The sequence below is a fragment of the Dermacentor andersoni genome, chromosome 2, assembly GCF_023375885.2.
Source record: "Dermacentor andersoni chromosome 2, qqDerAnde1_hic_scaffold, whole genome shotgun sequence".
In the NCBI taxonomy this organism is placed as follows: domain Eukaryota; kingdom Metazoa; phylum Arthropoda; class Arachnida; order Ixodida; family Ixodidae; genus Dermacentor; species Dermacentor andersoni.
The window spans coordinates 20305058-20323489 of record NC_092815.1 but is presented as its reverse complement, the minus strand read 5'-3'; the positions used below and the strand labels follow the sequence as shown (position 1 = coordinate 20323489).

General features: G+C 45.5%; 1 protein-coding gene across 6 annotated transcripts in view; it reads left to right on the top strand.

Annotated features, from left to right (window-relative positions):
- Positions 1-11125, top strand: part of LOC126542789 (protein unc-13 homolog B-like) — a 282991-nt gene extending 271866 nt beyond the window's left edge. For all 6 annotated transcript variants that reach the window (XM_055077447.2, XM_055077445.2, XM_055077446.2 and 3 more), the window contains 3 exons: positions 421-519; positions 5503-5662; positions 7123-11125. In XM_055077447.2, the coding sequence (XP_054933422.1) occupies positions 421-519; positions 5503-5662; positions 7123-7414 (551 nt within the window). In that variant the 3' untranslated portion in view covers positions 7415-11125. The remainder of the gene's footprint in view (positions 1-420; positions 520-5502; positions 5663-7122) is intronic.
- The last annotated feature ends 7307 nt before the right edge of the window (positions 11126-18432 follow it).

Here is an 18432-nt window from a genome sequence, read left to right as displayed (position 1 = left end):
GGTGCATTTCCTACTCATAGCTAGGACATGACAGCTCTAGCTGCACATGTCTTCATTTTTCTTTAAACTGCTCCTTCATAAAATAGTGTCAGTACAATGTAGGCTAATGTCTGCACATTGCAAAATTTTGTCAGAACCCATCAAGTTAACACAATACCATACAGGTTAACACATATGAAGTTTATCTGCCAGACATGGCGCAAGTAAGGTATAGAAAATTTTAGAACATTTGCTTCCTTGTAGTGCTAAGTGTTTTAGAAACCACTGTATACAGGCCCACAATTAAGATTTGAGCTGCCCTAATACCAGATGACATGTTTGTGATCTGTAATGTGCACATAGAAAGACAAGTTGGCACTTGGTAAGAACAGATTGATTGGCTAATCTGGAAATTGATCTTTTTGACCCCTGCTTCTCTAGATCAACCAAGCGCTGAAGAAGGCAGTGTTGGAGAAGTGTCAGTGCAGGTCGATCTGTTTATGCACCCTGGAACAGGAGAACACAAGATCACTGTAAAAGGTATTATGCATCCGCTGTCATATGTTAGTTTTGAGTTGTCATATTTGTTGAAGCTTCGGGCATATTATTGTATGCAATCCAAGGCAGTCTAACAATAGATGTGTTTGTCCCTCAGTTCCTGAAACAGAATGTAATGTTTTTATTTTGATTGTTATGTATATTTTTACAGAGGGCTCACACTTCTGATTCAGTCTTTCAACATGTAGGACTTGACAGCTAGAAACACGAAAGTCAAGTGCAGTGGAACTTGTAATTGCATTGAATTTCCACATTTACAACCATATAACCAAACATGTATTTTTGGTAGCCAAGGAATTTTTGTTTTGTCTTCTTAGTCAGCAGCATGAGCATTTTTATCTTCTGCCAAATCTCACAGATGGTGCTAGGCATCATTACCCAGCAGGGAGAAAGCATCAGTGAAGCATTGTAAACTTCCATGCAGGCATATAGTAATCTTCATTGAGATAAGTGACAAGCTCATGCGCACATTGGTGCTCTGGTGGCACATTGTGTCTTGGAGGAGAAACGGGTGTTCAGATCTGAACAAAGTATATCATTACCTAATGGCTAGAACTACAAGAGCATTCCTCAAGCAGAAAATGAAATTGTATTAAACATTTCAAAAATGTTTCTTTGTACAGTTAAACCTCAATATAACGAAGTAGGTAAAATCGGCAATTTGCTTTACTATATTGAAATTTTGTTGTATTGAAATTCGACCTTTCATGCAAATAAGCACAGTTGCCGATTGATTTTTCTTACACGAAAAGCTGCCGCAGAATTTTACGAATTATTGGGCAATCGAAAAAAAACAAATTTGAATAAGAAAACAATTCACTTTGATAAATTTGGGAGTCGGCTACGAAATATACGGTTTCATGCCACATCGACATCTTCACATAGGTGGTACGAATTAGGTGAAGCCAGTCATGCTTTCGCGTGCACTCTGCCCCCGCAAATGATAGCGTCGTCCACACTGGGACAACGCTATTATGAAAAGTGCCAGCAGTGGGGAGTGAATTCTTCTTCTGCCTCTCGCTCCATTTTCGAGATTCGGAATTCGAGATTACGCAACCTTCAATACTAAACACATGAGAAGACAGCTTACACAATGCCACGCCATCTCGGCATGCCCACTCTTCGCACACGCGGCAGGTTACCTCTAAAGCAGAGTATGTGGCTGCATATACGCTCAGCCGCGCTTACGGCCATGTGCGGTCGAGACGCGCGCCAACTTATCCCCCCTCGCCGCCCCACCCATTGCATGCGCTTGATCTCGGTACTGCGAGCTCGCTCTCCCCTCTCCATCTTTCCCTTTGCTCGCGCAGGGAGGCAGCACTCATGCGTGAAGCCACCATCTTTCTTTCTCATCCTCGCACACTTTCACTCGCATCTAAAGCACAAAGTGCGCGGGGCGCGATAGGATCTTATCGCACTTGTACTTTACATGGAACTTGATGCAGCTTCACTGTGGCTGTCACTCTTACCACGCGGCGCCCGATTTGAGAGGTGCATTTGTAAGCAGCCACTTGTAATTCAATCTATTTGACCATCTGTGTCTGCGGAATTTTTCATTTCTTGTCTCTGCATACCTTTGCTGTGGAAGGAAAATTTCGTTATATTGAGATCGTATACAAACACACTTCGTTATATTGAAGTTCGTTATATCGAGGTTTAACTGTATAGTGAACTCTCGTTACGATTAACTCAGTTAAGCTGAATTCTCGCATATAACAAACAACATGGGGACGTTTGTTTAGTTTTCTATAGACTCAATGGAAAAAAAAATCCGCTTAAGACGAACCACCTCACACGTGCTATTCGGTTGAAATGAACATTCGGATTGACTGCTGTTGTGCCTGGCGGTCCCTCAATGCGGGGGATGCCCCACCAGTGACACGCAGCTGCTTTTTGCTTGGCGATTCCCCAGAACAAAGGATGCTTCACCAGCGACACGCAGCTGTCATGGGTGCTTTTTGCTTAGCGATTCCCCAGAACAAAGGATGCTTCACCAGCGACACGCAGCTGTCATGGGTGCTTTTTGCTTGGCGATTCCCCAGAACAAAAGATGCTTCACCAGCGACACGCAGCTGTCACGGGTGCTGTTTTGCTTGGCGATTCCCCAGAACAGAGGATGCCCCACCAGCGACACGCAGCTGTCGCGGGTGCTGTTTTGCTTGGCAATTCCCCAGAACAAAGGATGCCCCACCAGCGACACGCAGCTGTCATGGGTGCTTTTTGCTTGGCGATTCCCCAGAACAAAGGATGCTTCACCAGCGACACGCAGCTGTCATGGGTGCTTTTTGCTTGGCGATTCCCCAGAACAAAGGATGCTTCACCAGTGACACGCAGCTGTCATGGGTGCTGTTTTGCTTGGCGATTCCCCAGAACAAAGGATGCTTCACCAGCGTCATGCAGCTGTCACGGGTGCTGTTTTGCTTGCCGATTCCCCAGAACAAAGGATGCCCCACCAGCGACACGCAGCTGTCACAGGTGCTGTTTTGCTTGGCGATTCCCCAGAACAGAGGATGCCCCACCAGCGACACGCAGCTGTCGCAGGTGCTGTTTTGCTTGGCAATTCCCCAGAACAAAGGATGCCCCACCAGCGACACGCAGCTGTCATGGGTGCTTTTTGCTTGGCGATTCCCCAGAACAAAGGATGCTTCACCAGCGACACGCAGCTGTCATGGGTGCTTTTTGCTTGGCGATTCCCCAGAACAAAGGATGCTTCACCAGTGACACGCAGCTGTCATGGGTGCTGTTTTGCTTGGCGATTCCCCAGAACAAAGGATGCTTCACCAGCGTCATGCAGCTGTCACGGGTGCTGTTTTGCTTGCCGATTCCCCAGAACAAAGGATGCCCCACCAGCGACACGCAGCTGTCACAGGTGCTGTTTTGCTTGGCGATTCCCCAGAACAGAGGATGCCCCACCAGCGACACGCAGCTGTCGCAGGTGCTGTTTTGCTTGGCAATTCCCCAGAGCAAAGGATGCCCCACCAGCGACACGCAGCTGTCACGGGTGCTGTTTTGCATGGCGATTGCCCGGAACAAAGGATGCCCCACCAGCAGCGCACAGCTGTCACGGGTGCTGGTTTGCTTGGCGATTCCCCGGAACAAAGGATGCCCCACCAGCAACACGCAGCTGTCACTGTTGATGTTCATGCCTCATCATTCACTTTGCTTCAAGACAGCAATGTCGCCCCTCCTGACCGTCACGAAGCAACCATTGATTGAAGACAGGAGCACCACGTTGGAGACAGGTGTGCCACATTGGAGAAAGGTGCACCCCGTTGGAGACAACTGGGGGTTTGGTGTTGGAGATTGGCCAGCCAGTGCATTTCCTCAACAAGGGAAAGAGGGAAGAAAAGGGCATAAAAACAAATCAGGACGGCTGTGAGAGGATTGACGCTCGGACATGCTAACACTATAGCATGTAATGTGCTCCTATAGTTGAAACCATGTTTTAAAACTGAAACCATACTTTTTTTTTAATGTAATCCTTTTTTCATTCTCTTCAACGTCGCTCAGAACCCTTCTTTCTCCCAGCACCTATCACGGAACCATCCATGGAACCTTCGTTGGCCACACGAACACCGAAATTCACAACACCGCCACCGCTGCCGATCTTGTAGGTTGGGGTGTCTTGATGCGCTGCGCTCGGTGACGCATGCATCCAGGCACCCTATGGGAAGCCTGTGGCATATATCACTCATGGACAGAGGCAAAAACAGGAGGCAAAAAGAGACAGTGACATTTCACTTTGTGAAATGCGCAAGCGCAAGCGCATACGCAAGCGTATGAGTGCTATAGCGCCTACGAAGCTGTCAGCCCTTGATGTGCCTAGACTGTCCGCATCGCAGATCATAGAAGGATTTTTAACGTGATTAGGTGAGATGACGTTTGTGGCTGCTCGCCGATTTGCCCAGAAGTGCCAAATATCGATCAAGGGCTGGATGAAACCAAGCAAGAGTACCACTTGAAAACAGTTTTCTGTTAAGTTCAGCTAAATAAATGCTCTTTATGTCTCTTTTTCCAGCGTTCTAAGTCTACTTTATTTACCGTTTTGAAGTAAGATATCTGAATGCAGTTGGTCATGTTGCCAAGACTCACTTCTTATAAGACAAGCAACTTTTCATTGTCCCTTCGATTTCATCCTAATGGGAGTGTGCAGTAGTAATATCACTAAAATTGGACCCCTTTCATACAAGTTAATTTCACCTGCCAAGCTATTCAAGTCACATTAACAGCAGTTTGTTTTGGCTTGGCATATGTTTGGTACTATGAAATATTTGTTCTAAGGTCAAGTACAACCATGGCCTTTGACACCCTTGCTCTGCTGGTCAAGCTTGAAGTATTTATCACAGTATTTCAAATGAAGGTTGAATGTCTTTATTGTTCATATTCAACACAGTGTAAAGCAGAATTTCAAACTAATGGCCTACACGGCTAGTTTCTAGTCTGTAAAAGAACACCGCACCACTGCATATCATATTCAGGGTGGCACAAAAAAAAAGAAAAGGAGCAATAACAATAGCAAGGTACTTGCATCTCAAATTGGTTAGCAAGGAGAAAAGGTTGTGACTTAATTTTAAATTCATTGCAAGTTTAATTTCATTAAAAGGAGACAAATGCATGTGAACGTATCGGTCATATAGGTGTGGCAAAAGCAGCTTTATACGAGTCATTTGCTGCCCCTTATTACCCTGCGAAAACTGTACCCGATAAAACCCTTTGTTGTGCAGTTTACTTTAAAACAGCAAGTTCAGATATTTTGTTGTGTGCATCCCATTTCTTGGCAATTTTTCACCTGGCTTTGAATATGTCTGTCCCCATAGCAGCTCATAAAAAGGTAGTTTTTGAGATGGTTCTACAATGGTATGGAAAAGAAAGATTGCTGGCATTTTATGCCAGTGTTTATATTTTGTGATTTGGGCATAGGCACTGCAAAAAGAAAGACATGCTTTATGTGTTTTCCTTCCCCAGTGGTTGCTGCCAATGACATCAAATGGCCCAACACCAGCATGTTCCGTCCATTCGTGGAAGTGAATATTATTGGGCCAAACTTGAGTGAGCGGCGACGAAAACATGCCACAAAGTCCAAAAACAATAACTGGTCCCCCAAATACAATGAAACCTTCCACTTGTGAGTACCTTTTCTTTGATTTGGAATAACATATTGTTTCTGACGTATTGCTGCTTCCACAATGTGATATTTTTTTCACATACTTGCGACCTAAAGAATAGCACACATACCTAAATTTTTTTTGTCTTTCTGTGCAGCTCAGGAGTACCCTCTAGATTTTCTACAAAATAAATTCAAGCTGTTCTCCTACTCTTAGGTTATGCAAATGAACATAAACCAGCTAAAACCGGTTTCAACCATTATTATTTTGCTGCAGAGCTGAACTGAACCATGTTCATTGAACAGGAACAAAAATAGTTTCAATCTGACCCTCTGCATTTAGCTTTAGCATGGCTGATAAACATTATTTGACAAAATTTGGCTTTACGATGAAAATTTCTCTATGATCTCTGAAATAAACACTGCAATAGGCCACTAAGGCAGTTGCTGCTTCTAAGTGTAGCAACAATAATTTTGCCTTCTTTTTATTATTTTTTGTCATTGCGTCGCGGTATCATTAAAACGTCAGCCAGTTTTGCAATGTGATCTTGTAGTAACTGCCCATGTCTGACTCTTACCATGAGAAACCAGCAAACAAAGACACCAAGGAAAACATAGGAGATATTACTTGTACTTATTGATTGAATTAAAGAATTTATAAACAACTTGCCGCAGGTGGGGAACGATTTCACGTCTTCATGTGCGATGCTCTTCGCATGTGTAATGCAAAGACGTGGGATCATTCCCCACCTGCGGCAAGTTGTTTGTTCATCCACTTTCATTGCCATTAATTTATGATTACTTTAATTCAATTAGTAAGTACAAGTAAATTCCCCTATGTTTTCCTTGGTGTCTCTGTTTGTTGGCTTCTTATGATATGATTAATAAAAATTGGGCCCCTCGGTTAACCCCCTTTCTTCTCATGTCTGACTCAGTCATTTGATCTTCTGGCTGTCAAAGTGCCAAAGTCACTGAAGCACACCCAATCAAGATGTCATTGCTGCAGTTAGCTCCACAGCAGTTGTGTGCATAGCCATGCTTGCATGAATGCTATGTAATGCGGTTCCACTATTACTCAACAAACTTATTTACGGTAACTTTTGGATTAAAAAATACTGCATCCGTAGCATTTCAGGGCATTTTATGAAGTAGCTTTTTTTCAACGTGTTTAAGGTACCACATTTCTTCAACATGTCTGGCTACCCAGCCACTTTGAATGTCCATGTACATTTTGTATTGCTCTTTTTGTTGTATAAAGTTAAGTTGTTTGGGTTAAAAGCACTGAAGGCACAGTTTTCTTTTTTTTTCTTCTTTTTTTTTTTGTAACCATATTGGCTTCTTTACTCTCATGATAAACTGGGAATACTTGGACAGCCATGCCATTACACCTTTAAATAGAATGTTTTAACTTCTGTTTGCCCAGGCCTGCCTTCATTGTTATGATGCAAATAAACAGAGCATTAAACTTTGAACTTTTCCAGCATGATGGGAAACGAGGAGAGCCCATCGTCGTATGAACTGCACATCTGCGTCAAGGACTACTGCTTTGCCCGGGAGGACCGGCTGGTAGGAGTTGCCGTGATGCAGTTGCGGGACATCATGGAGCAGGGCAGCTGTGCCTGCTGGCTGCCCCTTGGAAGGCGCATTCACATGGACGAGACTGGCTGGACCGTGCTGCGGATACTCTCACAGCGAACCAATGACGAAGTCGCCAAAGAATTTGTGCGTCTCAAGTCAGAAATGCGCACAGATGAAAACATTCCCAGGAGCTAATTGTGCCGAACCGCACCAGTGCTGCAATTGCAAGAGAACACTAGGTCAAGCAACTTCTTATCAAGCTACAGTCACATTGCCAAGTTATGCAAGAAAAGAAAGCGTATCAGCAAGACATATTGAAAGAACAACAACGAGGACTAATTAATAAAATCACTGGACCTGCAGTAGACTACTGATAACTCAAGCTCTTGGTGGAACTCGGGCTGTTGTTGATGGATAATTTTGATTTCTGGACTAAATTCAGCGTGTTCACTAGTCTGTTTTAGGTTAGTTTGGCTGGAGTTATCAGCATTCTATTGTGCGTTCTAGGTGTATTCAACACAGCTAGTGCAGTGCTGCCTATTTCCTGAGTGGCAAGAGATTTAGAGTTCAAACTGTGATAGAGAAGTTTATTGTACATAAACTCAACTCTGCTCTGTAGAGTATTTGAGAACGGAGCTGTTAATTTCTCCTCCAAATGCTCTATGTGGATCACTTTACCTCATGTTTGGTTATGTTTCTGAAATGGAAGTTTGGACTGAAACATCCCATCACACTGGATATAGGCAGACCTATACTAGTTGTATCTGGTGTAGTTTAATACACATGGAGCTACTAGGTCCCATCGTATTGCAAAGATTTTGTTGATGGATTCAGCAGCTGAAAATAAGTTGCATTGCTGATGGCAGCATAAACACAAGAATGTGGGACAGCATAAGCTTGAGCTATGCCTTACAGCATGGCTTTTGACGTGTCATTGTAAGCCATAGCCCTGCTGTCTTGCAGTCACGAATGAGCTTTTTTTCAGTGATGTGCACTGCATACTGTGTTTGTAATCTGTACAAATTGGTCTTATCCTGTTACTGTGCTAGCCTTTGCCATTGAGACGCAGCCACAGCTGGTTGATTGTTGTTTTACCCCAGCCCTCACTTACTACAACATTGCAGAGAGGTTTTGTTCAGCAGTGTGTCATTTTGTTTACAGGCTCTGGTGGTGACAAAATTTTATCCTGGACATTGCAGGATGTTAGTCAAGCTGTGGACAACAGATTCTGCACGTGGTAGGTTTTAGTGATGTCTGTGAATATGGTTTACAAAGGTCAGTTACAGCCACTGGTGCATTAATGAAAGTGTAAATACTGAGATGCCTTTTTGGCCATGCTACCATTCATCAGATAAAGCTGGCACACATAAAAATGCTTTGTCAAGAAACCAGGCAACAGTTGGTTTAGTGACAGGGCATGCTGGAGTCACTGTGTAGCTTTGGAATGTTGTCGACCTAAGTTAACCATATTGATGATGCATTTCAACCAGAACTCAACCTGCAGATCATAATCTTTCAATTAATAACATAGCATTTAGATACATGGTTTTATAGGGCCTTTTTTCCCCCTCTTTAACATCTGTCTTTGTTCACATAAAGTTCACATCAGTCTCTGAGAGTATTCTCTGGTTGTAGCTTCATTTGTGTGTCATACAGCTAATGTGCATTCCAATGTTCTCATTGCCGACTGTACTGTGATGACTTCATGACTTCATCAGTGGTCATTACATGGCCACACTGCCATCAAAGTTTGAAAGGAAATGTAGCACTTGGTACTTTTATTTCCGCACTTGCTGAAACTGTTAGTTTCAAGCTGCGGCAGACTTCACCCAAAACGGCAAAGAACATTTTACCAGCAGAAGCAGGAAAGAAACTCAGTTCCAATCTTATTTTTTAAGGTGTTGGTATATCTCTGAAATCTTTAAAGCTATTCAGTGACTTTAGTTTGTCTTCCAATCATTCATTTCCATTTCACTGCTGTGCAGCAGAATCAAACCATTGTGGTCTCGCGCCAGAGGTTTGGTGTGTACAATAATGCCGCTATGGTTGTGACGCTCAACTTACGATAGCATCATGACACACACTCCTTTTCTGAAGGCACATTCTTAGGCTGGCCTTCGATTTGGAAAACTGTGTTACCCCTTTGCTTTTTCATTGAGTGTTTCGACTGAAGGAGCAAATGTTAGGGCGAGTGTTCTGCAAAAATGTACAGAAGCATGTGCATGGCAACATGGCCAGTGACCAGCAATGTTGATGTGGCCTTAAGTGTTTAGTGCAATAAACGGCCATGTCTTAGTTTATTGTCACCTTCCAGTGAGTAGTTTGTCACATGAAATTATTAGCAAGTTTCTCTGCATTGACTTGCAACTGAGACTAGTGCCAGTCCTGGGATTGAAAGAGCATGTTATTGTTGTGGACTGGCACAAGTCTTATGGAAATGACAAACTGTGCAAGGAGGGGCAACTCCACAAAACCAGAAGCTGAGTTGTAGTGGGAGGGGCCTTGTTTTTCTAGTGGACTAAGTTTGCCCTTTCTTTGTTTTTTTTTCCATGCAGTGGACCATTGCCCTGAGAGAGTAAATGGTGGCCTAATTGTGCAGGTGTATCAGATCTGAAAAATTTATTGCTTTCTACATTTTCTATGTGGTCCCATGTTTAGCAGCTCACGGCACATAGCAAAAACTTGCTTAGCAGTCATTGCTACATCAAGTCTATTGTGTGTGCATTTCACACAGGTGAGAAAAGGTCTATTGCTGGAATACAGAGATCAAACCTTGCAGCCTTGGCAGCAAACTTAAAAGGCAGGGGCATGCCCTGCAACTGTCTGTAGAGCCGAGTCTTGAAGTCCTACTCGCCACTTGCCACAGGCACAGACATGAGTCATTACATGTTACATTTGGTTGTGAAAGATTGTTGCTCTCAGTCCACTGTAACCAAGTTTCTCCTCTCCAGCTCGTCCCCCCAAAACAGGTTTACGGCTCTATTACCTGCTGGCCTTCAAAAGGCACAAAATACCTTTGCAGCACTTTTGCTTCTGTGTTCATAACAATATGTGGACAGCTGATCCTGTTTTGATTTCCTAGTCGTCATGTGGAGAGCTTGCAGTTGTTGATTCCTGTCAGTTGCCTTCTTTGCAAACTGCTGGCTTCTGTCATCATTCTGCATATCTGTTTTCTGTTCATCAAGTCATGAACACATCTATCATTTTGCTGCCTGTGTGGTGCAAAAAGAAAGAGTCAGCAGTTTGCCACTGTTATGGAGACTCCCATAAAACCTGGTGGGTCTTGCCTTAGGGCCATGATGGCACAACAAAATGGTTGTAACCCATTATACCCAGCATCTGTAAACTGCAAGTGCAAATGTTCTCCCTGTGTTGGCCTACCTTTCTCCTGTCGTTTGTGTTAACAGTGGGAAATAAGAAATGCAGTCTCTTTAACGTGTTCGCTTAGACACTTGTGCATGTTTTTTTTTTCTTGCTCTCTGGTCACGTGTGCTTTCCACTGTCCTTCGCGTGTGCGTGCATGAATATTGCAGAGTGTGATGCCAAGACAAACACCCACACACACACACACACACACACACGTACAGACACATCTAAGCTTGGTCCTCGGAATAACTCTTTTTCTAACAACCAGAGAATGGAATCTTAGTCCTCTGTGCATGCTCTTTGTAAATATGTCGAATGGGAAGGAAAAAAAAAATCTTTTTGTGGATTTACAATAAAAGTGAAAATAACTGTACAGATCTTTTTTGGAACCCGAAGAAAAAAAAAGGCCACTCGGGATAATCTCGTTGTTAAACTCTGTTGAACAGTGTTCAATAATACGACAGTGTCGTTGTGCCCTTGGGAAGCATCTTCCATCGGGCTGGGTGGAGACTAATAAAGTTGATATATTGAGTTCAAAAATGTATTTGTCACTTTGTTCCAGCGCTTTCAAGTGAGCCATACAACATATATGCTAAATTAATAAACTGTGCAAAAGCACAAAAATGTTACACAAGAGCGAAATTGTTGGATAAAATTGATATAGGGTTCAAGAAAAATAAAAATATTGCAAGAAGATAGTTTGAATGATTGTAGTGTGTGGCTCGCAGACGCATTCCGCAGGCAGGAATTCCACAATATAGAATTGGTAAGCGGAACAGTTTATCATTACTCTTCCTTTTGATTCGATATATTCTTCTCTATTCTTGTTGTGGCAATAAGCCTCTTTAACGAGAGCTGCGTGCTTTGACCCATTTATGTAGGAAACAGCGGTACATGAATTCATTGCAACAGTAGTGCAGAATATCAAATATGTTTCTTTTCAGCTTATGATGTCCACTAAGGTGCGACCATTTTTGACAAGTGTGGTAGTAAACAATGGCGAAAACGAATAGGCCAGAAAATAATGGGATAATCTTCCATAAGAATTCAGTCACGTGTGACTTATTTTCCGGCAATTCGAGCATGTGCACATTATTTTTTCCAGATTATTTTGACTTTAATGTAAAAGAACAGGGGCCGTGTATCTGTGTCTTATCATGAGAACATTATCGCCCGTAGACGACAGCGCATCTGACGCTACACACTAAACAAAGTGGACACCTCCTTTGAGGTGTATGTTGTACGTAAATAATAATCATCTGCATTGCATGAGTTTCCTTTCTTGCAAACTCTGCGCTCTCTATTTGTCTGTCAAAAATGCTATGTCACGCTGATAATGCGCATGCCGCTCGTGACCTGGGAGTACCAGGCGCACAGCGTTAAATAAAGGAAAGGCATGCAATATAGATGACGATTATTGTTTGAGGACAAGATAAACCCCAGAAGGTGCGAACCTTCCTTAGTAGAGTGCAATCTAAAAAGTATACACCTTTGGGACATATCTTGTCTCCAAACAGTAATTGTCATCTGTCTTGCTTGCGTTTCCTTTCTTGCAAACTCTGCGCTATCTATTTGTCTGTCAAGAATGCTATGTCATGCTGATATCGCGCATGCCGCTCGTGACCTGGGAGTACCGGGCGCGCAACTTCAAAGTAAAAATTGGGAAATGCGCGTGAGATAGATGGCGATTATTGTTTGGGGGACAAGAAACGCCCTCAAGGGTGCTAGCTACTCAGCGGCAGTATGCCCAAATTTGCATGGTCATCCGTGAATAGGCCTCGGGCCGCTCCTCGCGCAGCCCACGCCTTTGCATGAGCCCTTCGTGATTTGCATAATCTCGGAGGAAGACGCGAAGTCGTGACTTATGTACCCACAAACATGAGTTCGTAACGCGACCGGACGTGCTATATTTGCTTCTTGGTGAAATTCGGCTCAAGTGCACGCCGATCAAAACGAGCAGGAAGGCCTCTTCGATGTGCCCCTGATGCATTGCTGCCCTATATAAGATACCCGGACCCAACGGTGACCTCCGTTGTCTTGAAGTATGCGTGCGCATGAATAACTTAAATTGGGTTTCCTCGAATTACAATCACGCTCTGTCGGCTCCTATGCGGGCACTATCTTACACTTCACGACCCATGAAGTCCTCAACTTTGTAGTTCAATAACTGCCGCATATTGTTACGTGAAAGCACAATAACAAAGCTATATACAGAGTGTTTACAAGGGTAGCAAGCACTGGCCAACATTGAAGACCAGCCAACATCCAGCAAAACACGTCGTCACTAGATCAGCAGTGGCCGTTTATCTAGTTAGTGGCACATACCAACTCTGGGGGACTGGCCAAGAACCGGGTAGTTCCATGTAGCAATAAGAAAAAAAGAATGATAAAATAACTGTAAACAAAATTGGTGGATAGGTATATGGGAAGTAATACGTAGATTCTAGCTTACGATTTTAATAGAACGTAGGAATAAATGAAAACAAAAAACTCAGTGCCCTTCCACTCTGTGAAGAAAGATGACCAGCGAAGCTGTGTATGTGAGCACCTCCGCCGCGGGTCGGCCTGGCATTGCACTATCTTCGGGAATTTTTAATTTTTTTTACATGTGGACACGATAGCGGGGAAAGTAGCCTTGAACAGCTTCACTGTAAAATATAGCTAATATAATGGATTTTGTAGACATATAACAAAACCTTAAATTTTGATTTTATAGTCGAAGCCTTTGTGACCCTGAATAAAATCCTAGATGGCATCGCCAACCTTCCTGTCGCTGTGCCCAAGGGTTGAGGCACCCAAGGATAGCCAAATTTGAACATCTAAGTCTTATCGAAGAAGGCGGAATGGTGTTCCTAATGTTCTTTTTCGCAATTCAAGATATCTTGGACAATCAATGAGAAAATGATCTATTGTTTCATGTTCCCCGCAAGAGGGACAGTTCGCTCAGGAATCCATACCAGCTCTGTGTAGGTAAAAATTTTAAATTGGAATTCGGCAGCGTAGTCTAGTTGTTGTTGCGACTTCAAGTGCTCAGGTTTGACTGAGTTTACTATCCCAATAATATGACAATTGCTGAAAATCCAGATTTTGTTATAAAAGGGGCGTAAAATTCACGCAGCGTCATTTGCCACCGAAATCTCGCCCCTATGATGAAAGCTGATGCCGGTAGGATTTCAATGACAGGACCATTCAGGGACGCTTTCGCAAAAAATCTGCCATTTCATTTAGAACGAGCCCCGTATGTCCTGGTACTGTAAGATTTGGCGGTCGTAGCTGTAGAGATGAACTTGGGACGACAGGACTAGGCGAGCAGGCTTTATTTGCAGGATTTACATTTAAAACAGGACATACATTGGCAGACTAGCGCGACTCCCATATGGAGCCCGCAAAACTAACATACAGCAAACAGTTTACGAGCACACAGCTCACTAGTACATTTCTAGTATGACAGAGCACTCAGCTCCCGACAACGAGCACGACACGAGCACACCCTAGCAGCCGACAAACGCTGCTTATAAGCTCTCCGCTTGACTTCATAGTTCGACGTCATCGTTCGGCGGGGACGGAGCAGGAATGGGCGGGAAGGTTCGTCCAAGCATTGTAAACTTGCCGCCGCCTCGCACTATGGCTCACCCACCCTAATGCACACAAGTTCGAGCCCATACACACAAAGGCTCCGGAGTCAACGACCGAGGGCTTCGTAGAACTGTGCTCCGTCTCGGGTGGTGCGGCCAAGTACCAATTTCCTGAGTTGATCGCGCGCCACGTGGCTGCCGGTCATCCGCAGTTCTCGGTACCGCCCAGCTTTCAGTGCCGACGTCAGAGGGCTTCGTAGAACTGCTTTGTCCCGGGTGGCTCGGCCAAGTACCAATTTCCGGAGTTGATCGCGCGCCACGTGGCTGCCTGCCGACCGCAGCTCTCGAAAGGGCGCCCCGACTGGTGGGCTTGGAACACGTGCAGCGGGCTGAAAGCTGGCACGTTGCCACCCAGTATGGCCATTCTTAACAGCTCCTCCATAGCCCGGAAAATCTCGCCTGGCCAGTGCAGTCAACCGCTGGGCAGGAAGAGAATGGCTGGCGAGCAAGACGATGGCTTTGCTCTCTGCAACCCCTGCGTACTTGGAATGCCTTCAACCATCTTACAACAACTGGCACAGAAGAGTCGACCCGGCAACACAATACCGCTCAGCGTTCAAACGCCCGGAATTAGCTGCTAACCCACCAGGCCTCCTATCACAATTTCCATGCAAGTCACTCAACTGGGAATCCCAAATTTTGCCCCAAAATTTCGTGCCGCCAAAGCGAGCGTTCACGTTCCTCCTGAGTTCGACCAAACCCGACCGTCGCGCGGCACAAGAGTAAAGGTTTACGCAGAATTAAACCGAAGCCTTTCAAACACCAATACTCAATCATAACTTCAGCAGCATAACTTCGCGAACAGCCTGTTCCTACCCTATCACAGTGGCGTACTTATCTCATGTACGGCTGCCACTGAACCGTCTGGCCAACTCCACAGGTACGCAATCACAATCGCGCTAGCTTTGTGGTCCCTATTCCGAACACGTGCTTGCATCATACAAAGTTTACATCACGCTGACTCACATTTGTTCCTTTAATCCACACAGGACACTTTCCTTAAACAAACAACCACACTTGCGTAACTTACGCAACACAGAGGAACCTTTGAACAAATGTGTCTTTTACTAACTAGCTCTTCGCACGCGTACTAGAGAAGTCAGAATACGGCTGCCCTCAACACACACGAGCAACCCAGACATAAATCTGCTTCTTTCCGTCCACACAGGACACGCGCTAATGGACTTAAGAGCTCTTCTCAGTGCAAATCGTGCACTTACTGAAAATCTACGCGCTTAACCTTAGAAAATTCAAAAACACTGAAAAAGAAAGAAGGTTAAATAACACACACGCGCGTTACGATAGGCCTCTCAACGATAACCTTGACCTTCAGGTTACTCACGCATACACAAAAAGAAAGCCTATATACTTATTAATGAACACCTCGCGAGACTACAGGTTTACATAAAACGCATCTTTCAAATCTCGGAGCTTCTCTAACGAAAACACAAACAAAGCTCAAACCTTACACATTGAAAGAAATCCCAGTCTCAATTCGCGAAAATTCTCCGATGCTCAAAAAATCAAACAAAACAACATGTTTCTACGGAAGGGCTCTTGGCCTCCCTTTTCCAAACGCTTTCGTCTGACTCATACTTTGAGTCGGACCCGAGGTGGCCGCGGTTTGAAAGCTACTCTGGCTGCCGAGGAACAACAAAAGGGCTGACTAACTATCAGCTCCCCCAAGACGTTACAGTCCCCTGCCAATTTGCGTCCTGGCGCCCCGCTTTCAACACGAACTCGATTGACCGCGTCGCTACTCCCCACCTGGTCTCGTCTTGCCACCTTGCGCTTCTTTGTACTGCACGCTGAGCTTCGAAGAGAACGACGGAACGACGAGGAATTTGACTGCCCCGTGCCCTTTGTCCGCGTCCGCGCAGAACAAGCTTCTCGGTCCCCCTTTGACCGGTGGCTCGAACGTTTTCGATGCGTCAACATCGTCAGTGACGACCGCACCTTTTTCCTCGCGCCCTGCCCTTTTGGGTTTCTCGCCATCTTTGGCGGCGCTACATTAGTTACCGTCTTTCGGTCTTTACCGCGCTTCTTTTTACGGCGCTTTCTCTTCGCACTCACTTTCATGTCGCCTTCTCGTGCCTCGTGCTGGCCGGTACACATTTCGTCGGCCCGGATCGGTCTCTTACCCGCACAGTCTGAGTGATTTACATTTAAATCTACTCTCACTTGGCCTCGACTGGCGGACAGCTCAACAGACTCTGGAACAATGCAGCAGGCTTTACTCGAGTTAGACAACTCGCACTCTTGCGAACTGCCCTCTACTACATTGCCCAGCTCACGCTGTGCATCTGCACACAGCCCGTCGGTATCAATCGCTGTCTCACGCGCACAGTCCGAATGATTAACAACTGAATCATCCCTATCTAGGCTATCTAGACTGGCGGAGAGCCGCACCGATCCCTGAATAATGCAGTCGTTCTCTCGTGAGCTACGGAGCTCGCCACCCCGAGAACTACTCTCAACTGCATAGTCCAGTTCGCACTTCACTTCTGCACGCAGACCTGACTCGACATGGGTGCTCGCGTCTGTCAAGTCCGCAGTATTCTGTACCTCGCTAACGACCTCGCTACCATGAGATGCGACGCACACGCGCGGTAACTGTGCCAATTTGTTCGCAGCTGGCCTAGCTGTCTCTATAGTCATCTGTTGGCACAGCACCTCGTCGCTCTCACTCTGGCCTTTAACGGCCTCTGCTGCCACTAAGGCTTCGTTAGCTGCTAGCACATCGAATTCACTTGTGAACGTGCTGCTACTCTCACAGGTACTACTACTTTCCTCGGCTTTTGAACAAAATCTGCTATTTACTTCCTGCCACTTTCGCTGCGTCCAGCCTACAGATTTCTCAAGCCGCTGTTGTCTCTGTGCCAATAACTGATCACAATACTGTATCTCTTTGATCAGTGCTGCCTTCTTTCTCTCATACTTTTGCTCCCGCTCACGCTTACGTTCACGACGCTCACGCACCAGTGGTTCCTGTCTTTTACTTGGAATTCGTTTGCCCATTTGTTCTATGAATTTCAAATCATTGTTACTTTCTAGAATGGTTTTACGAATCTCTGATTCCTTCAAGTCCTCATCTACGTTTACCTCGATCTCCTCACACAACCACAACAGGTCAGCTCTCGTCAAACACATTAGGACCATGGTCGCTACTTTAAGCTTTGGCTCTGCTGTCACACAATACTTGTTGCGATACCCACGCAAATCAAAATACAAGTAAAAGATCCCAGCGAATCAAATCCAAAAACACAGTGAAATTGAAACCTGGTAAATCTTACAGCCAAAACCAAACGCTTACCCACTGAAGCAGCACCATATCACCAGTCCTTCCCCGCCGTATCCAGTCAGTTGCAAGAGGTGGTCAATCTCAAGTCGCCTCCAACTTGATCAGGATGCCGGTCGGTCACCATGTGCCAACGTCCGTCAGCTGCCGTTGCTGTCTCCGAGTCGTAGGCCGATTTACGAGCCGCAGGCCGATCCCTCCGCTGCCATTCAGTTGTAAGATTTGGCGGTCGTAGCTGTAGAGATGAACTTGGGACGACAGGACTAGGCGAGCAGGCTTTAATTGCAGGATTTACATTTAAAACAGGACATACATTGGCAGACTAGCGCGACTCCCATATGGAGCCCGCAAAACTAACATACAGCAAACAGTTTACGAGCACACAGCTCACTAGTACATTTCTAGTATGACAGAGCACTCAGCTCCCGACAACGAGCACGACACGAGCACACCCTAGCAGCCGGCAAACGCTGCTTATAAGCTCTCCGCTTGACGTCATAGTTCGACGTCATCGTTCGGCGGGGACGGAGCAGGAATGGTCGGGAAGGTTCGTCCAAGCATTGTAAACTTGCCGCCGCCTCGCACTATGGCTCACCCACCCTAATGCACACAAGTTCGAGCCCATACACACAAAGGCTCCGGAGTCAACGACCGAGGGCTTCGTAGAACTGTGCTCCGTCTCGGGTGGTGCGGCCAAGTACCAATTTCCTGAGTTGATCGCGCGCCACGTGGCTGCCGGTCATCCGTAGTTCTCGGTACCGCCCAGCTTTCAGTGCCGACGTCAGAGGGCTTCGTAGAACTGCTTTGTCCCGGGTGGCTCGGCCAAGTACCAATTTCCGGAGTTGATCGCGCGCCACGTGGCTGCCTGCCGACCGCAGCTCTCGAAAGGGCGCCCCGACTGGTGGGCTTGGAAC